Here is a 27,630-nt window from a genome sequence, read left to right on the forward strand (position 1 = left end):
AACAATTAAAGCAGGGTTTTTTAATTTAATTGTACTCTTTGTATACAACCGCATTTCAAAGATGTAAAACTGGTAGGTCAGGCAACATCCCAATTTTAAAAGGGAGCTCTGCCATTAACACACACTGAAGAAAGGAAGAAAAATAATGAAACAATTTGAAAGAACTATCAGAATCTGATTAAACTTAATAATACAGACACATTTCTTGGCACAAATCTTCTGATGAAATGTTTCTGATGCTCTGAAGCATTCTAAATTCTCCTGGAGGGCAAATAACATGCTTTCAAAGATCTAGCAGTGTTAGCAGAGAGAGAGGGGAAAAAAACAAATTCACTGATCAAATGTATTATCATCTGATATTTTAAGCCACACTGACATCTGGGAATTGAATCTGGAGCAAGAACAGCACATGTGTGTGGAGATGTGTGTGTGCACAGTATGTGTGTTTGTAAGTCTTCTATATGCACCTCTCAGTGGGTGACTTAACAAGAATGTGCCATTCCCAGCGCAGACAATTCTGAATCAGGCTGAAAATCACGTGAGGATGGTGTCATCAATCTCTTCGCTGGAGTCTGGAAGGCCAGAGATCTTCTTGAGGGATCTACGGTGGCATTCTGATAGCAGGTCATTGCTGGCAGAATCCAAAATGGCACTCATGCTCTGTAAGGAAAAGTGAGCAAGTACAGTGTACATTCAACAAAATTTTATGGTTGAATTCAAGTTACACAGATATAAGTTGTTACAATTTTTGTCAGTTGTTGTAATTGTTTCATAATAGTTAAGTTATTTTATAGTCTATTTTTAATGATCTATGCCATCTGCATGTGAAATGGGAAGTAACCTTTCCCCTTACGAGGACATAGGGGGTCAAATTCCAGATCAGACGATTTGAACTTCTGATCAGCCCTCCTTATCCATATGGCCATTTCTAGCCACTGCATAGCCAGGCAGGGGAACTCATATTAAATGTTAAATAATCTCACAAAGTGACATTTTCATGTCAGGGGACCTTTAATATCAAAATGTGAATTTCAGGTGACCGACCTGCATCAACTCCTCTCCCTGTCGCAGTCGCAGCAGGCTGACTATGGTGTGTTCGCTCTGGGTTCTGACTGTGGTATTCTTGTCCTTGGTGTTGTCCAGCAGGGCCTTGAGAAGGGGCTTCTGAAGGCCAGGTTCCAAGGATGGTGTTTTCGCCTCCCTGAACACCCACCAGAGCACCTGCTCAGCCACCAGCCGGATGTCACTGGACTGGTTCTGGAGACACTGGGAGAGGAGCAAGAGGTAAGTGAACATCATTGAAACACTAACACGTTCTCTTCAGCAATTACCGAGGATTTTCATCGGACCTAGCTGCCATGATGAGACATGACTTCTACAGTGATATAATGGGGCCATAAGCTGCATCCCTCTAATTTTCAATAGTGTAGCTTTTCCACTGGTATGGAAAGTTAATTCCATTTTCATGCTGTAACATAGATAAATGAATGAAGGACTGCATGACCGAACCAAAAGCTGAAATTAAAATTAGCAGGGAAACTAGCTGGGAACCAATGAACCAGATGTATGTGTGACATCACACTGGTGGCTGTGGCTCAGCATTTTTAACCACTGTGCTGCCACCAGGGAAGTGAAGACGCTGAGTCTTCTGGGAAAAAAATTTAAACACTGATTTCGAGGCTGAGTTTCCTGTTCACACCAGAAAGTCACATCAACCAAAATCCATTAGAAGGCTAACCTTGATGAACTGCGTGATAATGCGTGGGGAGACTGCTTCAGACCCTCCTGTCCTCAGCTGGTGTCTCATGAGGAAACCCATGGCTCTGATCCCACTGCATGCTATGGGGATCTGTAGGAGAGCAGAGCAGACAGAGAAAGAGGGGTAGAATTTGTGAAAATCTGGCTGGAAAGTGTGACACGCAGTAGAGCTGCGTGTATGAGAGTGTGTGGATGTGAAAAAGAGTGTGAGCACTCCACACTTACTCTGTCTGCGGTGGCGCTGGACAGAATGGACTCCAACACGGTGGCGTTGTACTCCTCCACACACAGCTGCTCGGGGGCCGACTTCACTGCTATCGCCAGAGCCAGGCTTCGACCGTGACGGACCATCCAGTCCACCCCCGATATGTCCGCTTCACAGAGGGAGAGGGGGAGGGAACCAAGACAAAACAAGACAAAACAGCTGATGAGAAACAGGTCACTGATCAGCAAAATAAATGTGTTTTTATTGATATTAATTCAGGGTTAATATTTAATAACTTAATATACAGTTGTAATATTGCATGCCCCAGTCAATAAATAATTACAATAAAAAAGGCCATGACTGATTAAAAGCACAGCCACACATACACACTTTCATGAATCATCTGACAGGCCAGGGGGAAAATGATAAATTATATGATATAATTCCTATATAATTAATTCCTTATAATTATATTCCGCAGGAACACAGAGGCAGCAAAAGGATTTATGAGAGAAATTGAAATTGTGACTTTGTGGGGGGTCAGTTGAGGTGAGAGCTGAATTTGTTGACTACAAAGTCACAACCAGATGAACAGTTGCTTCAGATAAACTACGCTAATAAACTAATAAAGTTAATAGCTTTCACTTTCCTTCTGAATATGATTAAATTCATAAAAATAAAATAACAAATCAATTAAAGGTGCTGCTGCAAATTTGAGAAGCTCACCCAGCACATGTTGAAGCATTACATTCCTTAATTCCTCTTCAGACAGGAAGGCACACAGCTCCCCAATACAACCTGCAGAAGACATGCGTGTGGCGTCCTGCATAGATGTGCACACACACACACACACACACACACACACACAGTGCGTGACTATATGAATTGAAACTTCTTCAAAGCCACATCCTGTAGAAATGAATACGTGTTAAAGCTGAGTAGGTTGCAACAATAAAATGAAAGAAACATCAGCCAATGACCACAATCACCAAAAAAGGGATAATTAACAGCTCAACCCTGTAACCCTTCCCACTCTTACCTCATCATGGCCAAGCATACTGAGCAGGGTCGTGGTGATATTTTTACGGATCAATGGGTCGACCTTAGAACCTGCTCCCTGGATGACAAACCTCAGGGCCTGCAGCATGGTTTCCCTGAGGACACACACACACACGTGACCCACACAGAGGACAACCGTTTCTACAGTCAAATGAAGGAGAAATGTATGCAGAACTAGTACTATTTAAGACATACCATTACATCCTAAAATCAGAAAAGTTAAGAGATAATTAATACAAAACATTATCAAGAAAAAAAATATATATATACATACATACATACATACATACACAGAGATATTTAACATCCAGCGTGTGGGTACCTGACACCAGAGTCCTCAGCGTTGCGGATGGCAGTGAGCTGCTCGGTGAAGAGCGGGTCCACCTTGCTGTGGATGGAGACCAGCTTGCCCAGAGCCTCAGCTGCCCGCAGTCGGACCGCCCTGCTTGAGTCCTGCAGTGCCTTCAGGAACGTGGTTTGCAGCTGTGGCAGGAAGGGCTTCAGGGCGATGCCCACCTGGGGCAAGTGAGAAAGATAGAAAAGTCCATGTTAAGTTTTATTGGAATGTTAAGGAACATTTTATTTAATTTATTTAAAACAAATTAAAATAAACCTTAGCCAACAGAAGAGTGAGTGTTTCCAGCAGAGCGGTTTTGACAGACGCAGCGAATCGGTCACCAAGGATACGGATGAGGGGTCCAGTGATGTTGATGACTGACAACTTAAGGGCCTCAGGAGAGGTCAGTTTTATGACTCCACCCAGAGTACGAGCCGCCTCCTCCTTCTGCTCTGGACTACCGGTCAACACCCCTTCCCTCAGCACAGGCAGTATACATGTCACACCCTAACAGAGAGAATGGAAATATACTCAAATGTGACTGATGACATATTTAAACATAACTCACATACGCGTTTTGTGAAATTGCAAAACGCATTTCTGTAAACTGAAATGTAAATATTAGTGGTGGGCCGTTATCGGCGTAAACGTGCTGCGTTAACATGAGACTCTTATCGGGTGATAAAAAAAAAAAAAAAAAAAAAATAGCGCCGTTAATCTATTCACAAAGTTGGGTTGGGAGCTGGGTCTATACTATGCAAGCTATTGTGCCGGAGTTAAATGGTTACACTAGATTTATAAGTATATTTCTTCTTTCTTGTGTCTTATTTTCTTATTTTCTAAAGACTTTTATTTTGTTTTTGAGACCCGGTTCAGGTCTCTTGGTCACATGGCGTGAGTTGTGAGAGGTGCTTGGTTTGTGTGCAAAAAGTTATTTCTTTCATTTTAATTTATGTACATATTAGGAATATTTTGCATGTGTGTTATTTTGTGATTTTTTTTTATGTTCTTTTAATACTGTATATTGTAGAGAGAGGTGCAGAAAGACGCGATGTGTGACGCGATGTTCTGACGCGACCTGGCTTTTTGTACAGGAATGCAGTATTGTAAATTGTGAATGCTTTATGTTAATGTTCATTTCTCTTGGACACATGGCATGAGTTGTGAGAGAGAGGTGCAGAAAGGCGCTATGTTCTGCTGCGACCTTGCTTTTTGTACAGAATACACTTTGCAAAGAAAATCTCTTGGGTGTCAGCTCATCATTTGTGGTTCAAGAAACGAAATCAAATCCATCATGACTTTCACCTTGATATTTTAGCGCGGCTGTATACCTAGCCGAATTGCACTGTAGGCGGCGAGAACGAGTCCTCGAACTGTGAAATTACCACATTAATCTAGATTAATGTAAAAACAAGATTAATCTAGATTATTATATTGTATTTATATTAGCAGATCCTTGGAATGGAGAAGATTCAAATACTTGTTTTTATAATTGGCCTACATTTAATGTACTTCTCTTTTACCTTCTTGGGCAGGCAGAAGCCAGGGAGGTGTTCACCTTTGACCTCTGCAGCAGCTGAGCGAATATCCCTGTGCAGGTCATCTATGAGGGCCAGCTGGCTGGCAGCATCCAGTTTCTGTACACAGGGGACAATTACATTTTTTTCATGTTTTTTCATTCTGGGAAAAATCCAATGAGAGAAAATTCTATATGGCTGAAGAGAACACTGCTAAGAGAACAATAATACCATGGACCTTTTATTGGGGGGAAAAAGAAAACCAGAAGAATAACTTGTGCACCCTGCTGTTATAAAAAGCATCACAAATTAAAGTCATTATTAGACAGCCATGTATGGCACATAATCAGCACTTAATTCCAAATGCTGGCATATTGCTGGTAGAAGCTCACCTTGGTCATAGAGCTGATTGTGTCCCAGCTCTGGTGGAGCACCTCAGGGTTGGGGTCGTTGAGAAGGTGCATAAGGCCAGACAGCAGGGTGCGTGTGTGAGTGCTGTGGTCCAGGCGGGTGCGGGCAAAGTATGCATTGAGCATGGTGACCGATGCCAGCCTGAGGCCGGCATCTGCACCCCGCGTGGCCTCAAGCAGGTCTTCAATGATGATGCGCTGGCCGACCTCATCCTCGACCGACAAGATAACCGTTTGACAGCTGCTCAGCTCCTTCAAGGCAAAATAGAGAAGAATATAGAAGTCTTTTTCATAACCAGTAATCAGGGTTTATGTTCAGATTCCCTTTAGTATACGTTTGGTTTATTTTTTTATCATGAAAAAATCTATTTGGGCCTTTCACTAGTTAATATGCCACTCCAACAACACCTAAGGTTTACCTGCTGCCCCTCTTCCGTGCCCAACTTGTTTTTGAGTGAAGACAACAGAGCGGGCAGGATGACTCCCAGGTGACGTGTCAGAGCATCTCCCGCCACAACCGAGAGGAAGGCCAGCACACGCGTGTTTACTGGAGGAGCAGTCAGCTGGAATGAGGTAAAGAATTCATTACATCAAATAAATCCCTTTTCAAATAAAAATAAAAAAAACTCACCACCCACTTTTTTGATTGGTGGAATACATTCTATATTGTTTACAAAAAAAAAAAAGGTAGAGGAGTGTTTAGTTTACCTTGGGAACCAGGTAGGGCAGGACAGAACGACTCTTCACTGCCATGACCTGCCTTAGACCGTCCAGAGCAAACTCAGCTGTATCCTCATCCTCCTGCAGATGAGATCCCAAAGGGATTTTAAAAATGATTTTTGCACAAGAATGCGAAATTGAGTACGGAGTATTCAAATAAAACTACAGCTGTATGATGTGGGTTAGGTTGTTTGCTTCAGAATGACATAAGTAACATCACTGTAGCATTTCAATGAAGAAGATTAAACTGGCTGATGTTGAACTAGTTAAGTGATTAAATGGACCTCAGAACCAATGCCTTGAGCTGGGTTATGGAAAGAAGCAGGGAAAGCGGCTCACCAGCTGTTTGAGCAGTGCGGGAAGGATGTCGTCCAGTGCCTGATGGCCGATGGTAGCGTGCAATTGTTCAAAGGTTTTGGCAGCCGCCTCCCGCACTTCTTCCAGGGGGTCACACAACGCCTTCCTCACAGTGGGTACAAGTGACTCGGAGAAAACCAGCACCTGTGCGTAGGGTTGCAGGGAATAACTGGGTGTGAAATGTTGCGGTTAATCCAAAAACCTCCTCAAACTTGCAAAAATAAATAAATAAAAGAAACAATCTGCCAGAACCAAAGACTAGAATAGCGCGATCTGTAAGGACAACGTGAAACACACAAAAACACCCCAAATAAATCAATGAACACTAGCGCGATCTGCTAAAATTCGCTTCCCATTTGTTTAAAAAAAAAAAAAAAAAAAAAAACTTCTCTTAATTCATAAATTCAAACGTAGCGTGTTTGCATAGGTCCTAAAACAGTAACTCCCATAAAGCATTTGTTTGCAGATCACTAAATTTAGCATCTCATTTTAATAAGTGGGGTGATGTACGCATGAGTGGAATATTGGTATCCTCTCTGGATTGCCACATGAACATGCTCACCTTCAGGTACTTCAACTTGAACTGATTTATGAACTATTAAAGCATTTTCTTTTTCGTTGTCACTGCATTTAAGTATTTTGGCAGCAACAAATGAGCAGCGCTACCTATAGATGTGTACAGAGACTATTTTTATTTTATTCACAAAAGTTATTTCATGTTTGTGTGATTTACAGTTCACGTTAGATAATCGAGATATCATGAAAATCAGGATTATTTCCCTGACTAATCGTACAATCAAAATTTCTAATCGTTGCAACCCTACCTGTGTGTACACAACCACACCAACACCATAAGACCATTGTACTGCTTGCACTTTAAAAACAAATGTCATTAATATTACTCATATTACATATTCATTAGTGATTGAAGGTGAACTTTTAAAATGTGTTTCAGAGCCAGGAGATTATTCACTACTGCTGAGAATTTAAATATATTGTAGGCAATATCCTCAATGCGGCATCATTTTTCTATAATGCGGTCATAACAGTGGTATTTTCCGAGGTGATCCTCTCAATGACACAGAATCACAGACTTATTGCTATGCCTTACATTACAGAACTTTATTGAGTTGACAAATAACATATATTTGGAATAACTGGTTTTTCTAACTCACCGCATCTTTGCTGGTGGACTTCATGATCTCGCTCAGGCCGATACACACACCCTGTCTCTCATCACTCTTCTCAGAGCGAAGCCCCTCCTCCAGGATGGGGATGATTTCTGGAAGGATCTTCTCTCCAAGTTTTCGCACAAGGTCTCCCAAGGTACGGGCAGCAATCTGAAATTAAAAAAAAAGTAGCATGCATGAGTATCTGTTTGTGCTTGTGTACGCTTGTGTAGATGGGTGATTGTGTTTACCGTTCTCTTGTCTGGGCAGGTGGAAGCCAAGAATCCCAGCAGCAAGCTGAAAAGGGTGGGCAGAATCTCCCGTAGGGTACGTGGTGTGTTGGTCACCACGATCTTCCACACATGGAGGGATGCCTGCCGCACCACCAGCTGTGTGTCTGAGCGACCCATATACAGGCCAGAGAGAACCCGGTTACGCCGCTCTGCTCCCAGGGCATGGATGATTGCCTACAGGCCACAGAATAACATCAGCCTCATGTCAATTAAGTGAATAAAATATATTGTAAAGTATATAAAGATATACTTTAAAAGTTCTATAACTGCAAATGATGTTTGTATTTTAATATGGTGTAATATGACGGGGTGAATACTTTGTTGGATTGGGCGGTGCCAAAGTTGTCGTCATCAGATGCTGTCTCCGTGGTCATTTTTCCAGTCACTCCAGAAATGTGGAAGAGCAGGTCTCCTAGCAACTGCACTGAGCTAAACCTGTGAGTGTGAGCACACACACATACAAACAGTTCCAACAATTGGTTCAAGGGCAGCTCTAGAAACAAGATGATCAGACAGCCCTGAAGAAGCACCGCTCTCAGTCCTCCCTCAAATTAAAATTCAAATTTTATGTCACATACACAGTCATACACGGTATGATGTGCAGTGAAATGTTTTTTGCAACTGCTACAGACCACAGTATTGCAAATGCTGCAAGTAAACAATGAACCAATATGCAAATATTGCAAACATAACCAAATATTACACTTTTACATCTTTAACATAAAATATGTAACTGGTAGGGTGAAGGTGTGCAAATGAGTTACAGTTTTTTTTTTTGTTTTTTTTTACAATGTTTAAAGAAAAGAGAGAAAGAGCCATAAAAAAAAAAAAAGAGCAGTAAGGTAAAAAGCGCAGTGTCATTTTGTGCAAAGTGGTTTTGTGCAAAGTGATTTTGTTCTGTCCCTGTTCTGACTCAACTTGATTCAAAGTGCATATGATGTGCTATACTAATTTCATATATTGTGCATGTATTTTGAATTAATTTGTATTTCATCTGCATTTCTTTAGCACTGAATGCACAAGGATCAACAATATATTTGCAGATCCCAAAAACTAATTATAACCATTTCTGGTAAAAGCAGAATGGAGCCCCACCGGATTCTCCAGAGGTCGTCAAACAGGCCCTGCTCCAGCTCCGGCAGCAGCAGCATGATGGCAGTCTCTGCATACATGCTGATAATGCGCTGGCCTGCGCGTAGAGCTGTGTCCCTCACATACTCATTCTCATCAGCCAGAGCCTGCAGGGGTGGGTGGATGGGAATTTGAGGGAGAGGTGGGACGGGAGAGAAAGAGAAGATGAGTAGCCGGACTTGACATCTCACTAAAAAATTCATTATGATGTGAAATGCCGGTGAAACACTGACCTGTCAGCAAGTATAACAAAAAGAGCAAAAAAATCTTAATTTATGTTTAATGATGTGTTTTAGTGAGGGTGGGGCCGACATTTTTTTTCCTACACACTCCCTCATTTGGAAGGCAGAGAATTATATATCAGAATCTATACAGTATTCTTTACTAGACCCTGACAAGAATCTTTCTGTCCTGCACTGGACTTATAGAACCTAGTTATTATTATGATCCAGGAAGTATAATCATAGCATTATGATGCTAAGTGGAAGAATGCAACAAAATATACTAATCGTGAATATGACATGCTGTACTAATAAATAAAACTGTGCAAGGTGCGCCCCCTAGTGAATTCTGGCAAGTCACAAATGACCAGGAGAAAGAAAAAAGGAAGACGCAGTGGTAAATGTGGTGGCACCTTCAGAATGCAAGGGATGATTGGTCCCACGTAGGGAGTGAACTTGTCCCCAAAGGTCAGCGGCAGGTAGATGAACATCATGATGTAGCCATCTCTGACGTGAGAGGCGATGTCCACTTTGCTGGCAGTCTGGACGACATCTGGCATGAGCTTATCCAGCTTCTCAACACCCAAACCAGCCATCACCTCAGCCAGACCTGAGAGAGGAAAAAGATAAAGAGCAGATCAGAGACCAAGCAAACATAGACGAAACACTAATTAATAAAATTTGAAATATGTAAGTTAAAGGGCCATTAATGTTTTTAAAAACCACCCTGTTGGCCACCACCACACAAAACCTCACCCTGTGCTGCTCCTGATCGATCCACAGAGCTCTGCTCTGATGCCAGAGTCTCCATTAGCCATGGGAGCAGGTCATCAAAGCAGGACTCACCCATCCCCTTCACCATGGCCCCAAGAGCCTTGGCAGATACTGTGCGAACCTAAGGAACAACAGTGTCAATGAACGCAGTTCACAAATGTTTTTGATTTGGGAAAATTAATTTTTTAAAAAACACGACTGACCTCAGGCACAGGGTCCAGCAGGGAGGCTTTCAGTCCAGGAATGACACTGGGCAGATATGGCGACAGGTCCTGAACAATAAATAAATAAATACATACATACAACAGACCATGAAGTAGTACCATGCTCAGAATGGCCTCAGAACTCCTTGAAGCTTTGTTTCTTGACTACCTTCTGGTCTGTGAGGGAGTACATGTTCCCAATGATCTGGGCAGCCATCTTGCGTGTGTCTGTGGAGCGGTCCTGGAAAGCCCTTTGTACAATGGGCATGATGAGGGCGAGAGATGGGGCATCAATGAAGTGAACAAACTTGGTCTCCAGCAGTGTCTGCAGACAGTGCTGGGTCTTGTGGGATGGGTCAGTCAGAGCGTCCAGCAGGATGGGGGTAATTGCTACCAGAGCAGAACATTAACAGTAGCTTTAGAGGTTAACAATCACAATGAACGATTGGTCGTGTTTGCAGGGGTTTTTCTCACCGAGGATCTCAGGGTTGCGGATGACGGATCCAATCTGTCGGAGCGCCTGTTGACCGGCCTTTTGCACCTTCACATGAGAGTCGGTGAGCACCTCTGTCAGTTTGGGCACAATGCTGGGTAGGCAGGAAGACAGCTGCTTTGGTGCACAGTAAGCCATTGCACCCAGTAGCTCCACAGACCCTGAAAGGAAACACATAAAAATATACACACAGGTCACTCTGGTGAATTCCAAGGTACCAAACACAATAAAGTGCAATGAAACTGACCTGCTTTGGTCCTCCAGGACTCTTCTTCCAAAGCCACAAGGAGAGAGGGCAACACCAGCTTCACGCCATGGGCACTTAGGTTCCGCATTACAGCCTTGGCACAGTCATCTGCTGCCTAGGAGACACCATGGGTGAAGTAATGGTGAATTACGGTGAGTGAAATTATGAAGATATTTCATTTAAAACAAGATTCTTTTGAAAAGAATAGAGGAGGTACAGAAGCTGATGGTGCGGGAGTTTACCTCTCTCACATACTGGTTCCCATCACCAAAGCAGAGCAGGAGGTGGGGCAGCACATGGACCACATAGGGTTCAAAGAGTTTGCCAAGCATGTTACAGAGCATCTCAAAAGCAAACAGAGCACCTACAAACGGAAGACAAATACAAAGAAACACTTATTCAACCATACTCAGCTCCTTATAGTTGTAGTTAATTCTTTCAGAATGAAATGGGGTTTCTAGACCCATTTCTGAATAAGAATTGTTAGTTTAGGAGCAGGCCACAGATTCTATTCAAGTTTAATTTTGTACCCACGCTTCTCCCAGAATCTACAATATCACCATAAGGTAGTTAGACCCTGGCGATACACACACACACACACACACACACACACAGAATGTTACAGTATTGACCTTCTCTCCGTCGGAAGTTCTTCTTGTCCTGGATGGCATCAGTTAGTGTGGTCATGATGTCCTGCTGTTTCAGAGCCAGGATGCCCAGCCCCTTCACCAAACCCGCCAGGCCATATGCCGCACCCTTCCGCTCCGCGTACTTATCACTCTCCAGCAGTAGCTGCAGTAGCTTGCGTACCATGCTCCCAGCATCATCCTTAATTGCTGGCACCAGAGGCGGCAGGCAGCTGGCCACTGACTCCTGGACCTGTTGAGGAAACACAACAATACAGGTGTCAAGTGGGTTAAATGATTTGGAACTTTAAAAATGTTTTTGTAGAAATTAAGATACCTGCTGTGAGGGTGTGGAGAGGGCAGTTATGAGTTTGGCAACGATGGGTTTCACTTTGGGGTCATTTTTGTCCAGGTGTTTTGCTAGAGAGCCCATGAGGATGACCACGCTCTGCCTCACGGCATCGTAGCTGGCATCCTGTGGGGCATTTTTGAGGAAATCCTCAAAGACGGGCAGCAGCGAGCTCACGTTGTCCTGAAAAACAGAAAATGTATAGCCATGTATACAAACCTGTACATGCAGTTAAGTACTCATGGTACTTTTGATACCATGCCATTAGAATCAAAAGTATAACAGCACAACTTGTCAGTACAGTAAGTCAGTCAAAATAATAAAATGTCCTTAAGGTGGAACTCAGAATGTGCAAGGTTGAACACACCTTGTAAACCACCTGCAGGGTTCATATCTGCCTTATCTGACACCACATTCATAAACCAGTTCTTGAATGGGCAACACATAAAGGCAAAGAGACCATTCCTCACATACACAGAAGGCAGACAATGCTATTGGTTTAACTTTGTGAAACACACCTTTCCATGGGTGTTTAGGGCAGACAGGGCAGCGTCCAGCATGCAGCGCCGGACCTCAGCATGGCGGTCATTCAGTGCATCAGGTACAAAGAACTTGAAAAGTGGAAGGACGTGGGACTCCTCCAGGTACTGGGAGAGCTTGTTCAGAGCCAGGGCCATTCCACATCTGCAGAGGGAGAAATTTTTTAATGAAACACACGTTACAATCAGAACATTTCAGTATCCTGACCCTGGCAAAAACAATTGCTGTTAACGTTCTAGTGATTAAGTGCTCATTACCTTGCTTCCCATTGGTCTGGTGGGGCTTCAGAGATGACTCGTCCCAGAGCATCTAGAACTGGAGGGGGTCTCTGCAAAGACACAAAAAGCAGATAAACACCATAAACCATTATTGATAAGTGTATTTCCATAAACCAAGAGTAGTTAAGATTAAATTAGCATGCTTGTGTTTCACAGATCAGATTTAGCAGTAATTTATGTAAATTACTAGTCATTGCCTTCATATTACTCAGAATAAAAGCATCTGCTTCAACATGCATTTTGTGTGTGTGAAGTCCCTCACATATAGTTTCTTGTGGTAGAGCTCCGTGAGCTGGGCGAGGACAGTGGAGGACTGGTTACGGTACTGGCTGACTGCGCTGGATAGGGCCTCGGCCCCCGCGGCACGCACTGCCTCCTCGTGGTGAGTCACATCGCCAATCAGCAGCGAGCACAGCTCAGGAACCAGCTCCAGACACAGGGCCTGAAACAACCTGAAAAGACCCAGAGCCACAAGGTCACTCTACAATCACAGTCTACTCTCAACATGTCATTTACCTAAAGAAAAAAAAAAAAGACTTGCAGTTACATTAAAAATATAAAAAATGTGGCCAAACTACCACAATCATAAAAGATAACTAGTGTTTTGTTTTTTCTTGCACCAATAATCAGAATTGCATCAAAGTAATCAGACAGAAAAACAAGCTGCCATGAGATCAAGCTAGCTGACTGTCCAAGGCACATAGATTTAACACTGCCCTCTTCTGGCCCCTTAAACCCATTATTACAGACTATATTCCTCAATACAAGGCCAGCAAAAATGAACTAAAATGAAATGTTACAATAACAAATACACATTCAATAAAAAAATTACACTTAACAGAAACATCTATACTTCTTGTCCTGCTTAAAATTGACTATTGCTTATTGTTTGACAATATTGCTAGAAGAGTATAGGTTTATTCATGTGTGTTTCCATGAATAAATACAACATATGTCAATGAAATCTGAAGTCAGTAACAGCACTGTCTGCACTCTTAAAATCACCCACTTCTCAGCCAGCGCCCTGCTTTCCTCCTCAACGTCGAACCTGGCCACCCACAGCCTGCGCACCAGCTTCATGCCATTGACCTCAGTGCCATCTGTGGGCAGAGCCAGCTCCATCTCCAACAATCCCTGCAGGGATGGAAGGAGGGACAGAGACAGAAACAAAGATCATCCAACTTTTCCACTCCTCAACTCCCATGTGAATAATGAATTGTGTAAATACAGGCAGTTTCTTTCAAAATGAACCAATGATGCCAACAAAACAACGTGCATATAGTACAGAATTACAGCCACTTTGAGCACAATGACAGTTCCCCAGGACGTGTTGTTTCCGTAAATGTGGCTTTAAATGCTAATGAGGAGCAGAGAGGTGGGACAACAAGGAAAGTGGCCTATAGAAGTTGAGGGGACATTCGCAGAAATTACATCAACACCATTTCAGCACTTTCAATCACTTCTGGACTCAATCCCCCCCAGAATACTTGCACAAACTTTTTAAGTCTTGCACAATTTTTTTTACTTTTTACTTTCACGTCACTCAATTGCACACCTTTACGCTACCTGTTACATATATTATATGATAAATACATAAGTGTAATATTTGGTTATGTTTGCAATATCTACACATTGGTTCATTGTATACTTGCAATATTGAAGTCTATAGCAGTCGCCAAAGCATTTCACTGCATATCATACAGTGTATGACTGTGCATGTGACAAATAAAATTTGAATTTACCAAGCACAATGTTTGGCGCTTACAGGAATATGTTTTTCCAGAAAAATAAATTGAACCCATTGGTTCTTCAGAGTCGCACACGACTGAACTAAAGAAATACATTTGTGCTCATTTTTACATCTAATCACCAAGCAACTGCCATGACAGTCGGTGGAGTTACTTTTTAGGGGAGGGGTGGGAAAAAAGCAGAGCAGCGGCAGAAAAACCCACTTTTGATGGGACTAAATTCCAGATCAGACCATCTGAGCAGCCGATCTCTGAATGCCAAACTAGAATAGCAAAAGCATTCTTTACACATCACCATTTCTAGCGACTGCAAAGCCATAATTCATATCACTAGATTTAGATCAATGGGCAATTTTCACATTTGAATAATGGAATTTACGTGTTGTCTCATTAATAAAAATAAGGCAAAGAAGTATTTCTTTTTGTTGAAAACGGATGTCACAGAGAGCAGCACACCACCACCAGCAACCCACAAACTCACCCTGAGAGCAGCGTCGCGCACAGAGAAGCAGGGCGACAGCAGAGCTTCCAGCAGCACGTCGATCTCCGCCTGCTCCGCCAAGGTGCATCCCTCCTCACCACCTGCGCTCGCGCACAAGGCCGTTAAACAGCCCGACGCTAGTACCTTACACACAAACACACCTTATACTAGACACTAAACACATATATATACACAGAGCCATAAGTAAACAAATAGTAATTTCTCATTTTGACAAACATAAACTGGATATACAGAACCAAGCAGCTTTCACACATACACTCATGAGACAACACCTAGACATAAAATACCAAATTGTGTGCATTACCACATGCACAGACACAAAGTAAAGCAAGTACATTACACAGACACGCCGTGTTATACAGACATCCTGAAACACACACAGTAGTGAACCCAACAGAGAAACAGCAAACATTTCAATCACCACAAAATGATAAGATGACTGTGGAATGTTCTGAAGGCAGAAGGGAAAAGCATAAAGATGCTTCCCATAATAAACCACCTGCAGATTTCATGTCTGCCTTTTCTGACACTACATTCATCAACCAAACAATGAACGAGCAACACATAAAGGCAAATAATGTGATAGTTATTTCAAGTGGTTTATTAGGTTGTGTTTGTATGAGTGAGACTGTGCTAGATACCTGCAGCCGGGGGGTGGAGGTGCCAATTACTCTGGTCAGGAGCAGCAGCATGGGCACTCTGGGCAGCAACTCTGGTCCATTCTGAAACATAAGATACCCAGGAAAGTAATCACTTCTACAATTTTTTAAATGTTCTTCCCAAGACGAAAGAGTGAGGAAAAAAAGGCATGACCTTAATTAAGCAGAATGTTAATTTGAGTAGCATGATCCTACACTGCACATCTATACACTACTCAAACAAAATAAACAAAATACTTGACAATGTAACGTCAAGTCAATCACACTTCTGTGAAATTAAACTGTCCACTTAGGAGGTAACACTGATTGAAATTTCACATGTTGTTGTGCAAATGGAAAAGACACCAGGTGGAAATTATAGCCAATTAGCAAGACATCCCAATTAAAGGCGCGGTTCTGCAGGTGGTGACCACAGACCACGTCTCAGATCCTATGCTTTCTGGCTAATGTTTTGGTCACTTCTGAATGCTGGCAGTGTTTTTACTCAAGTGGTAGAACGAGTGAGGGTCTACAACCCACACAAGTGGCTCAGGAAGTGCAGCTCATCCAGGATGGCATCTCAATGCGAGCTGTGGCAAGAAGGTTTGCTGTGTGTCAGTGAATCAGGAGACAGGTCAGTACATAATGAGACATGGAGGAGGCCGTAGGAGGGCAACAACCCAGCAGCAGGACCGCTGGCTCCACCATTTGTGCAGGGAGGAAAAGGAGGAGCACTGCCAAAATGACAAATGTTCGTGTGTCAGAAACATACTCCATGAAGGTGGTATGAAGCCCTGATGTCCACTGGCGGGGGGGGGGGTGAGCTTACAGCCCACCACCACGCAGCACACGTTTGGCAAATTCGCCACTGGCGCCCTGTGCTCTTCAAAGATGAAAGTAGTTTCACACTGAGCACATGTGACAGAGTCTGGAGATGCCATGGAGAACGTTCTGCTGCCTGCAACATCCTCCAGCATGACCTGTTTGGCAGTGGGTCAGCAATGGTGTGGGATTTATTTGGGGGGCAGCACAGCCCTCTGACTGCCATTAGGTACCAAGATGAGATCCTCAAACCTTTGAATTTGTTGGTGCGGCTGGAGTGTGTCAGTAGTACCCATTTTGTTGTCCGCACTTTCAACAGTCAAATATTCTTTAATAAGAATATTTCATTAATTCAGTTATAGGATGTTCCCTTTATTTTTTTGAGCAGTGTACTTTATACTAAAATGAGGAAATGAAATTAGGCTAAATTGGAAAGACTGGACTATAGGTTTGACTATAAATCCTTTTTTTTCCCCCTAAATACCATTTTTCCCCTAAATTCCATTCTTTCCAATTTAATTCTTCAGAATTCCATATTTTCCATTATATATATATATATATTCTCATCTAAAAAGTAAATGATTATGGAGTGGGGGGGACCTGCGCTTGAGCATTTACTATTTGCTTTTGTAAACCATGTAAATAATAGATCTTTGTATGAAATGCACATATTTCACACTATTACACATTCTTCCTTTTGTTAAATACAAGTGCTTCATGTTTGGCCTCAACATTAAAAATGCAGCAAATAAATAAACATTGTGGAGACCTGAAATAGAAATGCATAATGAACTGGAACCATGATAATAAAGTCATTTTTGCTTATTTGTTTGCGTGACTGACTCACGCTATTTTGCTTCTTTTCTCTGTTATTCTGATATGAGTTGTTGTGCATTACCACATGCTCAGACACAAAGTAAAACAAGTACATTACATACACACACCATGTTATTCAGACATCCTGAAACACACACAGTAGTGAACCCAAAAGAGATGCCACAAAATGATAAGATGACTGTGGAATGTCCTGAAGGCAGAAGGGAAAAGCATAAAGATGCTTCCCATAATAAACCACCTGCAGATTTCATGTCTGCCTTTTCTGACACTACATTCATCAACCAAACAATGAACGAGCAACACATAAAGGCAAATAATGTGATAGTTATTTCAAGTGGTTTATTAGGTTGTGTTTGTATGAGTGAGACTGCTAGATACCTGCAGCCGGGGGGGGGGGACTCACGCTATTTTGCTTATTTTCTCTGTTATTCTTATATGAGTTATTGACTTAAAGTGGTCATATATGTTCTTACAAAAAAAGTTGTTCTAAATAATTATAAAAAAATGTTTGGGTATTGTACCGCTCTAAACTCCACGAGCCAAAACGTTGCATATGCACACGCATGCAATGAACTGATCAGGCAAGCGGCCCGGATGAGACACTATCAGTCTCTTCGCCATCGCTGACCGCATGTTTACACTGCATTGGTGTGTGAAAGTCCCGCCTCAACCAAAAACACGTGTAGTGGGCTGCACTGGCCAGAACCGCCAATAATACACAATTCCACGTTTAATTTGTTGGATTCCGCCTGTGTTTTCATAGGGCCTTAGGCTTGGTGTGCTCACCTCATCGATGAAGCCATCGGTGCTGTCGCCTGTGGCTCGGAGCTGGGCATGCTGGGCAATGACCTGCAGTGCTCGAGTCATGACTGCCTCAGTTTCTTCACTGCTCCCGCTGCTATGACTCAGCACTGCCTGTAGCAGTGGGAAGCAGAAGGAGAATGCCGGAGCAGAGAGCGGGAGCACCTCTAAAAATGAAAATGAATGTAAGTTCCCACCTCTTAAGTGGTGAATTTTGGCAGCTTTAGCACTCGATAACACAGTCCACTAGATTGCTTCAATGTTTAGATTTGATTGTTCATGCAAAAATGAGAAACAGCATGCAGTGGTCAAAACTGATAAATATCACAAAAAGCTTGCAGGAGGTCTTTACTGAGGGATTATCCTTAATGTTTCACAGCACGGTTAATAGTCAAACTGATTAATCCCTGCAACCCTACTCACCAGTCTTGCTCTCTCGCTGTGGTACAGTATACTGGTACAGTAGTGTGACTGTCCGCTTGGTGGCAGTCCCCAAATCCTCCTGTGCCCATGCCTCGTCCAGATCACATTCTGGTTTCAGCAGACGCAAGGTCACCTGACCAACAAGTACAGCTGAAAACAGAACAGTTGTCAGCAAAACTCATGACTATTGTAAAGAACCACCAACAATGACCATTTTCTACGTTGGGTAGATAGTTTCAGATAACCATTGTTACACAATGAATAACCATTGTTTGAAAAGACAGATGGATGTACCCAAGCTCTGCATCTGTTTGGGCATCAGGTAGATGCCTATATCCAGGAAGGCCTCTCTGATACGGGGCGCAGCTAGTGGGGATTGCAGCAGTGGCAGCAGTGCCTGTAGGACGGGTGGCAGGTGCCAGGAGAACTGGGGAGTCTTCCTTTTCACCATTGTGTTCAGCAGGCCCATCAAACTCTGCAGCTCTGCATCCAGCTGAAGAGATGGAAAGAGAACGATAAATGCTAATAAACAAATCTTGGCAATCTTCCAATTCCGCTTCCTTACCAACTAAGCCCACCACTGCCCTGACACTACAAACCAAAAGGATGGTAAAATGGTATATGTAATGTGAAAGTGCAATGACTTATAACTGCGTTAGCAGGCTGACAAACACAGGTATAATTTTGTATGGTGATATGGGGTATCTGTTCTTCATACCTCCAACAGTCTCTTACGAATGGAGGCTTCTTTCTCTAGCTGGTTTTGCATCATCTCTTTCTGCTTGCTGGTCAGATGGATCTCCTCCTGTATGCCCTTTTTCTTCTTGATTTCCTTTAGTACAGACACAGAGGATCTTTTTAGAAACCAATTTACTTTAAGTTGCCTAAAAGTGATGTTGGCACAATAAACACGGTTCAATTTATGCCATGTCTTCAAAACATAGCAGAAAACAGTTATGTAGGTATGGTACTGACCTCCTGTAGCTCCAGTTCAATGATTTGCTCTTTAAAGGAGTAAGCTTTGTTTTCTCGCTTCAGGTTGCCTTTTTTCATGCTCTCCTGCTGGGCACTGAAAATAGAGAATAGGAAGGTAATCAATGAGGCTATCAGTGATGTTATCAGTTTTACAGACGTAGAGTAGTATCAGAACCTCTGGATGATGCTCCTGTCATAAAGGTCCCCCTCTGGTGTGTTCATGATTGCATACTCAAGGCGGGTAACCTGTAGCAAAGCTGGATTGGACAGCCGCTGGGTCACATGATTCATTACATGGTACAGGAGTTTCCCAGGAGAAAGTGCACACAGAGCCCCAACTGTGTTCCTCACCATCTTTTAACAAATAAAAAAGCAATATAAAATGTTACATGTATACACCTCTCCTCCATTATAGAATTGGTGGAGTGAGAATGCCATTTCTTTTTTGCTTCTGCTCTCCTACCTGGCTGTCAGCATTGACGTCCAGCAGACGGGGGAGGATCTTCTCCAAGTTCCTCTCAATAAAGTCAGCTGCCCTGAGGTTCATGTTGGACAGGAGGAATGGCCAGAGATCCGATCTTGCAGTCACTGAAAAGAATAATAAAGGAAACAAAAAAGTAAATATAAAAGAGAACGAGAGTTTTCTAAGAGATGATAGAACACAATATTTTCAAAGACAGATTTATGAAGCATGTTATCCAATTTCCAAAAATTCTAACATTATTGATCGCTACATCATACAGATAGAATCAAAGGTAAAAAAAAAGGCAAAAGATACAGCATGTCTGCACTTTAACAGGCTGAGGCACAATATAAAAAACAAATAAATCAACAGAGGCACAAACTAACCAATGGAGGGATGGTGAGAAACGAGGAGGAGATCCATAGCCAGCTTCTCCGCCTCTGCTGGGTCATTCCACTGGCCAGCAACAGAGCAGAACACACCCAAAGCCTCCAGCAGAACCCGAGGGGGAGTGTAGGCACGGCCGACTTCAGACAACTCGCCTGATTCATTCTGAAGGGCTTCAGTCGGAAGCACCTGACACCAGGATGAACAAACATAACATTTATTAAAGAAAAAGAAGTACATAAAGTACATATTTCAGCAATACACAATGTCAGCAAGCAACATGACAGCAGTTAGCAAATAACAATCTAGTAAAATTAATTTATAAAGTAAAACATATTTTAAAGTAACTTAGTGATATACAAGTTACAATACAAATGACTAGAAGCAATCCTTTCCTGCAGATATTACTCTCTCACCTTGTGTTTCTTAATAACCACACAAAGCTCTCCCAGAAGGCCACGTGCCAGACTTGTACCACCGAGAGAGGACAGCAGCTTCTTCACAGTCTGCTGTGCACGCTTGCGCACGGGCCAGCTTCGTGCAGTCAGTGCCGCCACCGCTGCCTGATGATACATCCTTCACAAATAATCAGTCAGTTACATTAAATCATATGAACATTACTAGAATTGATATATTGGACTGCAGGGACTATGTAGATGACAGAGATGTGGGCACTTACTGGGACTTGCTGCTGCTGAGTCTCTGAGGATGATCCAGGAACAGTCTCTCACACAGCTGCAGGACTGTGCATAGTGCTACAGAGTGAAACAAAGTCATGGTTACAGCACAATTCATGGGTCTGAGTGTGTGTCATTATGAGGGTGGAGGTGATTGTTCACCTTCATCACTAGTCTGTGACAAAAACTTCTCGGTAGTGAAGAGTGGCTTCTTCTCATCCAGTATCAGGTTCCAAAACGTTGTCAGTTTAGCCTCTACATCCAGATAAAAAAAAAAAATCCATTCAGTAAAACAATTTTTAAATATCAAAGATTCAGTACTTAAATAACAACCTTAGATAAAGTGATAAAGTGATTGTCACATGGTGATACACAGAGCAGCACAGCACACTGTGCACACAGTGAAATATCCTCGGCATTTAACCAATCACCCTGAGCGAGCAGTTGGAAGCCATGACAGGCACCTGGGGAGCAGTGTGTGGGGACAGTGCTTTGCTCAGTGGCACATTGGTGGATTCAGCAACCTTCTGATTACGGGGCCGCTTCCTTAACCACTAGGCCACCACTGCCCCTCTCACTTTTAGTAAATTGAGGCTCTGAGAAGATCCAAAATGCACCACATAGGCAGGAGGCACCAGCATTCAAAATGTAGTTAAAATATTAAAAATACTACTGTGAATTGTCTTGCAGAGATATTCATTACTGTAACAGATTTGCCTTCAGTGAAAACACCTGCCTTGTCAGTGTCATCCAAGGTTTACAAGGTTTGTAGACCTGATACTATAGACCTGCACTAGTTTTAAACATTGTAGACCTGATACTAGACCCGCGCTAGTTTTAAACATTGTAGACCTGATATTATAGACCCGCACTAGTTTTAAACGTTGTAGACCTGATACTATAGACCAACTATACAACGTAGACCTGATACTATAGACCCGTGCTAGTTTTAAACGTTGTAGACCTGATACTATAGACCAACTATACAACGTAGACCTGATACTATAGACCCACACTAGTTTTAAACGTTGTAGACCTGATACTATAGACCAACTATACAACGTAGACCTGATACTATAGACCCGCGCTAGTTTAAAACGTTGTAGACATGATACTATAGACCCATGCTAGTTTTAAACGTTGTAGACCTGATACTATAGACCCGCGCTCGTTTTAAACATTGTAGACCTAAACCTATAGACCTGCGCTAGTTTCAAATGTTTTGTTTGCCGGATTTTGCCGGCAAACAAAAGTAACAAAACTTTAGGACTCATCCTTTCCACTCATTGTGGAATCAACGCTCATTTCAGTTTCACATGATTTTATCATTGACTTTTAGAGTGACAAATGCCTTCCATTTAATCTGAAGGAGGTGATATTGACATCTAGATTTCCACAACAGAAGAGCAGACACTCACCTGCCACATTGTCTATCTGGGACAGTCGGCACAACAGCACAGAGGCTGCCACACCCTCAGCAAGCAAGACACTTTGGGAGTTCTGTGCTGCAGCTTTTTCCACTATCTGTATGAGGAGAGGGATGAAGTCAACAGCCTGTCCCAGAGTGTCACCTGAAGGAGTGAGATAGCAGAAGGAGTAAAATAACACACATGGTGTATGTTTATGGTGTATGAAATACTCTCTACTGTAGGCAGTGGTGGCTGGTTCCAATACAGAACTGATGTCTCTTTGAGCAAGGAACTGTCCCAACACACTGCTTCCCAGATGCCTTTCAATGCTGCCCACTGCTCACTAAGGTGATGAGTTAAATGCAAAGGACACATTTTGTTGTGTGCTCTGTATGCTGTGCTGCACCTTCACATGCCAGCTTGCAGCTAGTAAGGAATCTAAAACTAAAGTCATTTTATTCTTGCAAATGTATAATAAAATAGCAGCACGTTCATTGCAATGTTTCGTACGTCATCCCAAGTTCATTCTATTCAACTGACCTTTGAAGGCACCCAGCATCGCCTGCAGGTAGGCATGGCGCACAGGGGAGGTGGATGTCTTCAAGGTGAAAGCTTTCTTCAGCCAGTCTCTAAGGGCCACGGGCACCTCCAGAGTCAGCTTCCCTGTCCACTGAGCCAACACAGACACTGCGTGGACCAGGGTCCCCTCATGCACTGAAAAAAAGATTTTAAAATGAAGGAAAAAGAACAAAAAGTTGGTGATCATAACAGAGGGACAAGTAGGAACAAAAGATGAATATGAAACAAGGATGGATTAAATGATAGAGGCAAAGAGAGATGGGAGAAATCTCACCTTCTTGCTGCAGGTATGGGATAAAGAGAACAGAAATGCTGGTGCTCAGTGATTGGTTGGACGTGCCTGAGACTGCATGGTGACTGCAGCTCCCAATCCCTGAGATTAAAACAAACAAAACTCATTGTAAGACCACCTCATGGTAAGACCACCTCATGTTAAAAAAAAAAAAAAAAACCTGATGACCACTGACCTGATAAGACACTCATCTTCTGGGCCACGACTGTGAGCTTCCCTTCTGACCCTTCACACACAGAGCACACAAAAATGTCATCAGAAGCCCTCAAAAGCAGAACAAATATCTGATAGCAAAGGAACAGCCAGCTATGCTCTCTAGGTCTAACATGTACCTCCCAGGATGCTAAAGAGATGAGAGGTCAGTTCCTGCAGGGCACTGGGGTCACTGCACTGTTGGGCCAAATTCTGTAGAGCCTTCACCGCTTGGTCCATCAGAACAGGGTTATTGGCCTTCAGCTGGCCTAGAACAAAAAAAAAATAATTATAGGAGCAGAGAGACTAGTAATTACAAGTTAACATATGGTGATACAGGTACAAGCATGGGGTAAATAGGGCCTCACTTACTAGCAATGACTTTTCCGATGTCCATGGCATACTGGCTGAGGTCAAGGGTCACCGATGCCAACAAGTAGGATACAGCTGAATGTAAAAACATGTAACAAGCATTGTAACAAGTCTTACTTAAATCAAGAGAATGACTGAGCTGAAGTTAGCTTCATGAAGGCATGTGTGGAGTTGTATCAAACTCACTCTGCATCGAATTCTCTGGGCTGCGCAGCATGGCCTTCTGCATGGCAGGAAGCAGCTGCTCCTTAAACTCTGTATGAGTAACGTGCTTCAACACAGAACTGCTCCGCTCCTGTAAACAAATACATGCACTCCTTTATGATCTTACATTTGCACCTCGATTCAACAGAGTGGAAAGTGTAATTACAACTGTACTGGGGTTGAACAAGATTAACAAAACAAAGATTCTGCTTTTTATAGTCATGTTCTTTTTAGGTCAAACACTGAAAAGCAATGCATTGTATTGTATTTCTGCATACCATGCACTAAAAAAACTACATGTGTCATTGTTTTCCCTGCATTTCAAGGTGCAACAAAATCTGCTCCATCCTATTAACACTAAGACAATGGCAATTACTGCTAAATGCAGTAAATGCAAAATACAAATCACTGTCCCTCACCAGGATGTGTTGGTGGGGAACACTCTTGCTCATGAGGACCGTCTTTGTGTACAAATCCAGCAGACCTGCCTAAAAATGATAGCATTTACCAAGCCAATAAATACACATCTCATTGCACACTTACACATAGTACAGTGTTAAACTTGTTAGCCCAACCTTGTGCTTGCCTACAGTGGCAATGTCTTTCTGTGTTGTGCAGAAGTCAATGCAGACACCTAGTAGTGCCAGGGAGCTGGGGTTCTGGTCCAGACTCAGGAGGGTGCTCAGGTATTGGTCAACCATACCCGGATTCTGGAGATAAACAAATGAGTGTGTGGCATGGCAAAAATCAATGATGTAGTGTTCTGTATTCATGTTCTCCAGTACAGGCAACAATGAAGTAGGAGTTTCATTTTATGTTATCCTTCATTCATTTATATCCATTAAACAAGTTATTCATTTTACTTTTATCCATTTCAATATTCTGTTCTTTATTCCATATTTCTTTAAGCATTACCAGCAAATAATCATTTTCCATATATGAGTGTCACATTAATCATTTCTGTTTCTGCCAGAACATACCGCTGTGCTGACTTGTCTCCTCTTACAAGAATAGATAATTAAAAAATTCAATAAATACATTCGAATAAACAAACAAAAATATAACACTGGTCCAACAAGTAAATTTGATATATTTTAGTAAGAAGATTTCCATAACATCTATCATGGGAAAACAGGGCTGGGTATCAATGAATACAAACAAAATGAAGGGCTAAATACTGTGTCATAACATTGTGAAAAATTATGACTGCAGTACAGGTGAAAGTTAAAACTTATCAGTGCATCTTTCAAAACTCACCTCTTTCCACAGGAGGTTTAGGTTCTTCAGTACAGATTTAAGGGTGTTGTGGGAGGCTCCACCCACCACCTCAGCCAGAAGTAGGCCCTGAATCTCCACCTAGTGACACAGACAGGTTACAAAACGTAAATAATTTCCTTCATTACCTATTTGCATTATGCAGCTCATCTCAATATAAAGTATTGACTATTCTATTATTGATCATTTTTACATAGGTCAATTAGGTGTAAAAAATAACTATTCTTATTTAAATACACTGGAACACTGAAATTTATTAATAAAGAGCTATTTAAGGATTAAAAAAACCTGCTGACCAGTTTTTTCCAGTTGGGACCCTCCCTCTTCTCTTGGGTGCAGAACACCGCACGCACCAGCAGGCAAGTCCATGCCAAAGCCATGGTTGCTGCAGATGCATTGCTCTTCCTACACATGATGGAGAATAAAAAAAAAAAAAAAAAAGGTTGCCATTAATGATGAATGCAAATATTTCAAGCTCATGACATGAGTTAGAAGAACGTTCCAGAAATATATAAATCAATATGCTGCAGGAGCACTCAAATGGAGCTCAACTCCTACCCTGGTGTTCCTGTCTTGCTGATGATTCCACTGTTGAGCAGACAGTGAGGGAGAGCGGTCACAATGACGTCTGGTTGAGACTGGGCCAAAAGGTTGATGACTGAAACCATGGCTCTGCGAGATGCTGCATCCCTGAGAAAACAGTGTTGATTTGCTTTCCCATTTCAAGTTCACCAAAACATACAATGATGCGTACATGATTCAAAAAACAGATGAAGGAATACATGCATTGTTTTACATCTCGGTAGAGTGGTGGAGGGTCAACTGAACAAACAACATGCCTCACAATCTCATGATTGCACCATTTTATTTGCTCCGGGTCAATATGAAAAATCCATTATAATCAGATACACTAATTATAATCTAATGAGCTTTTTTCTTTTGATTGCAAAAATGCTTAACTTCTCAGATGACTGATTACTTTTTAAAAGGAGACAAAGTCAAAATCAAAACAGAGGATAAAAATTTAAAAGCACATTTACCTGTATCTGTGCAGCGTAAGACAGAAGAGCTTGCACAGTCCTTTGACTGCTGGTTCCGGTAGCTCTGAAAGCAAAAAGAAAACGATCACCAGCCAAATTCTAATAAGGAATCAAAAGTAGCTGTGCAGCACTTACATATTAGCCTCACCTTTTCCATCTATGCACTCTTTCAGCTCCCCGAGGATATCTTTCCGCTCTTTCACGCTGGCAGTAGTCACTTTCACAGCAAATTTCTTTAGTGTGTCTGAAACCTAGAGCACAGGGATACAAAAGCACTAATTTGAAGCAAAGCATTTCTTAGATAACAAGAAACATATAACAGGACTTGACCGTTATCAAAGGCTAATAACATTTAGCATGTAACATAACAAAAGGCTGTTTTGCCATAAAATAAATTAACTGTGGAGCAGGATTGCGCTTCATTGACAGGATGCAGCTTGTGTACACACGTCCAGGAGACCAATTAAACTTCACCGTGAAGATTAAGCTGAATAAATATAATTAATACCATACCATATTTATAATGTTTATGTTTTCAATGGCTATATTGCAGAAGTCACAATGAACCAAATTGTAAGTCAGCTTAACTGAAAAGACAGAAAAAAAGACGATGTTCTAAATTGGAGAAGAACAAAAAAAAGCACATGCTAGGCCACAGAGCAGCCCACGACATGGACCTTGTGAGCGCATTAAAACCCCGACTCTCCCTCTGCAGTATAATTACAGCAGCCGCGGGGGCGCGCTCTGATCACAAACTACACTATAAACTCGCACCGAGCGCCGCCCGCCCATCGGGCCGTGCCCGCGGTGACGGCCCGCAGCGTTAACTTCTCCCGAACGTTCCACACGAGGCATGGCGGGCGGGCGAAGCGCCGTTTTCAACACGAACGACACACCAACCTGCGTGTCCGCCGCCATCTTGCCACCGGTCTTGACCTGGAAAGGACTTCGGTCTTCACTTCCGGGTCATTTAGCTGACACGTGTACTTCGCAGTAGAAGTTTTCAACGGTGTGTCTCGGTGGCTTGACACGAACGTGTCGCATCATGTAGGTTTCACGTATTAAATCTAAAATAAAACACGTTTTGATAATTGAACGCCTTGCCGTAAAATGTCGCAAAATTCTGGTCATAGTTAGCCAGAGGGCAACAATTGGTGTGGAATATATTAGACTCTCATAGTTAGTCGGGGATTTTAGTTCACAACTGGTGAAATTTACTTAGCTAACACGGCTGTGTTCGAATACGAGGAGCTCCGCCAAACGTTCATCAGTCAATAAAACGGCGAGCAAGCGGAGGTTTGAGGTTT

The 27,630-nt window shown here is 42.4% G+C and overlaps 1 protein-coding gene and 3 non-coding genes across 4 annotated transcripts; all 4 read right to left on the reverse strand.

Moving 5' to 3' along the window:
• On the reverse strand, window positions 1–27,259 carry gcn1 (GCN1 activator of EIF2AK4). Its single transcript, XM_028996238.1, has 58 exons — window positions 27,224–27,259; window positions 26,472–26,574; window positions 26,324–26,387; window positions 25,842–25,973; window positions 25,580–25,688; window positions 25,266–25,364; window positions 24,584–24,718; window positions 24,428–24,496; window positions 23,991–24,099; window positions 23,805–23,879; window positions 23,573–23,701; window positions 23,416–23,466; window positions 23,223–23,321; window positions 22,910–23,083; window positions 22,379–22,531; window positions 21,123–21,215; window positions 20,963–21,038; window positions 20,700–20,859; window positions 20,283–20,472; window positions 19,897–20,021; window positions 19,609–19,787; window positions 19,434–19,527; window positions 19,177–19,290; window positions 18,753–18,951; window positions 18,459–18,608; window positions 18,021–18,202; window positions 15,579–15,659; window positions 14,917–15,060; window positions 13,697–13,821; window positions 12,950–13,139; window positions 12,667–12,737; window positions 12,388–12,553; window positions 11,858–12,052; window positions 11,527–11,773; window positions 11,137–11,258; window positions 10,895–11,009; window positions 10,629–10,808; window positions 10,324–10,544; window positions 10,155–10,223; window positions 9,934–10,072; window positions 9,591–9,787; window positions 8,921–9,063; window positions 8,143–8,260; window positions 7,784–7,999; window positions 7,539–7,703; window positions 6,346–6,507; window positions 5,995–6,087; window positions 5,706–5,849; window positions 5,269–5,538; window positions 4,883–4,996; window positions 3,636–3,866; window positions 3,345–3,538; window positions 3,003–3,117; window positions 2,690–2,786; window positions 1,984–2,132; window positions 1,739–1,849; window positions 1,045–1,266; window positions 1–660 (listed from the first exon to the last, which is right to left on the reverse strand). Exons 1-58 carry the CDS (start codon window positions 27,239–27,241, stop codon window positions 535–537), a joined length of 8,013 nt encoding a protein of 2,670 aa, XP_028852071.1. The 5' UTR covers window positions 27,242–27,259; the 3' UTR covers window positions 1–534.
• LOC114800209 (small nucleolar RNA SNORA13) lies at window positions 12,192–12,322 on the reverse strand. The gene has a single exon (XR_003751359.1). It is a non-coding gene; the product is annotated as a small nucleolar RNA SNORA13 (small nucleolar RNA).
• LOC114800207 (small nucleolar RNA SNORA13) lies at window positions 15,382–15,510 on the reverse strand. Its single transcript, XR_003751357.1, has one exon. It is a non-coding gene; the product is annotated as a small nucleolar RNA SNORA13 (small nucleolar RNA).
• LOC114800208 (small nucleolar RNA SNORA13) lies at window positions 17,418–17,546 on the reverse strand. Its single transcript, XR_003751358.1, has one exon. It is a non-coding gene; the product is annotated as a small nucleolar RNA SNORA13 (small nucleolar RNA).
• Window positions 27,260–27,630: the final 371 nt, after the last annotated feature.

This window comes from Denticeps clupeoides, chromosome 11 (genome assembly GCF_900700375.1).
Source record: "Denticeps clupeoides chromosome 11, fDenClu1.1, whole genome shotgun sequence".
In the NCBI taxonomy this organism is placed as follows: domain Eukaryota; kingdom Metazoa; phylum Chordata; class Actinopteri; order Clupeiformes; family Denticipitidae; genus Denticeps; species Denticeps clupeoides.

Excerpts from the sequence above, each read along its gene's own strand:
- gcn1 (XM_028996238.1), bottom strand. Across the intron at positions 24,497-24,583 it reads CCACTGTAGGCAAGCACAAG|GCAGGTCTGCTGGATTTGTA; the intron begins GTTGGGCTAACA and ends TATCATTTTTAG. Across the intron at positions 19,788-19,896 it reads ACGTCAATGCTGACAGCCAG|ATGGTGAGGAACACAGTTGG; the intron begins GTAGGAGAGCAG and ends ATTTGTTAAAAG.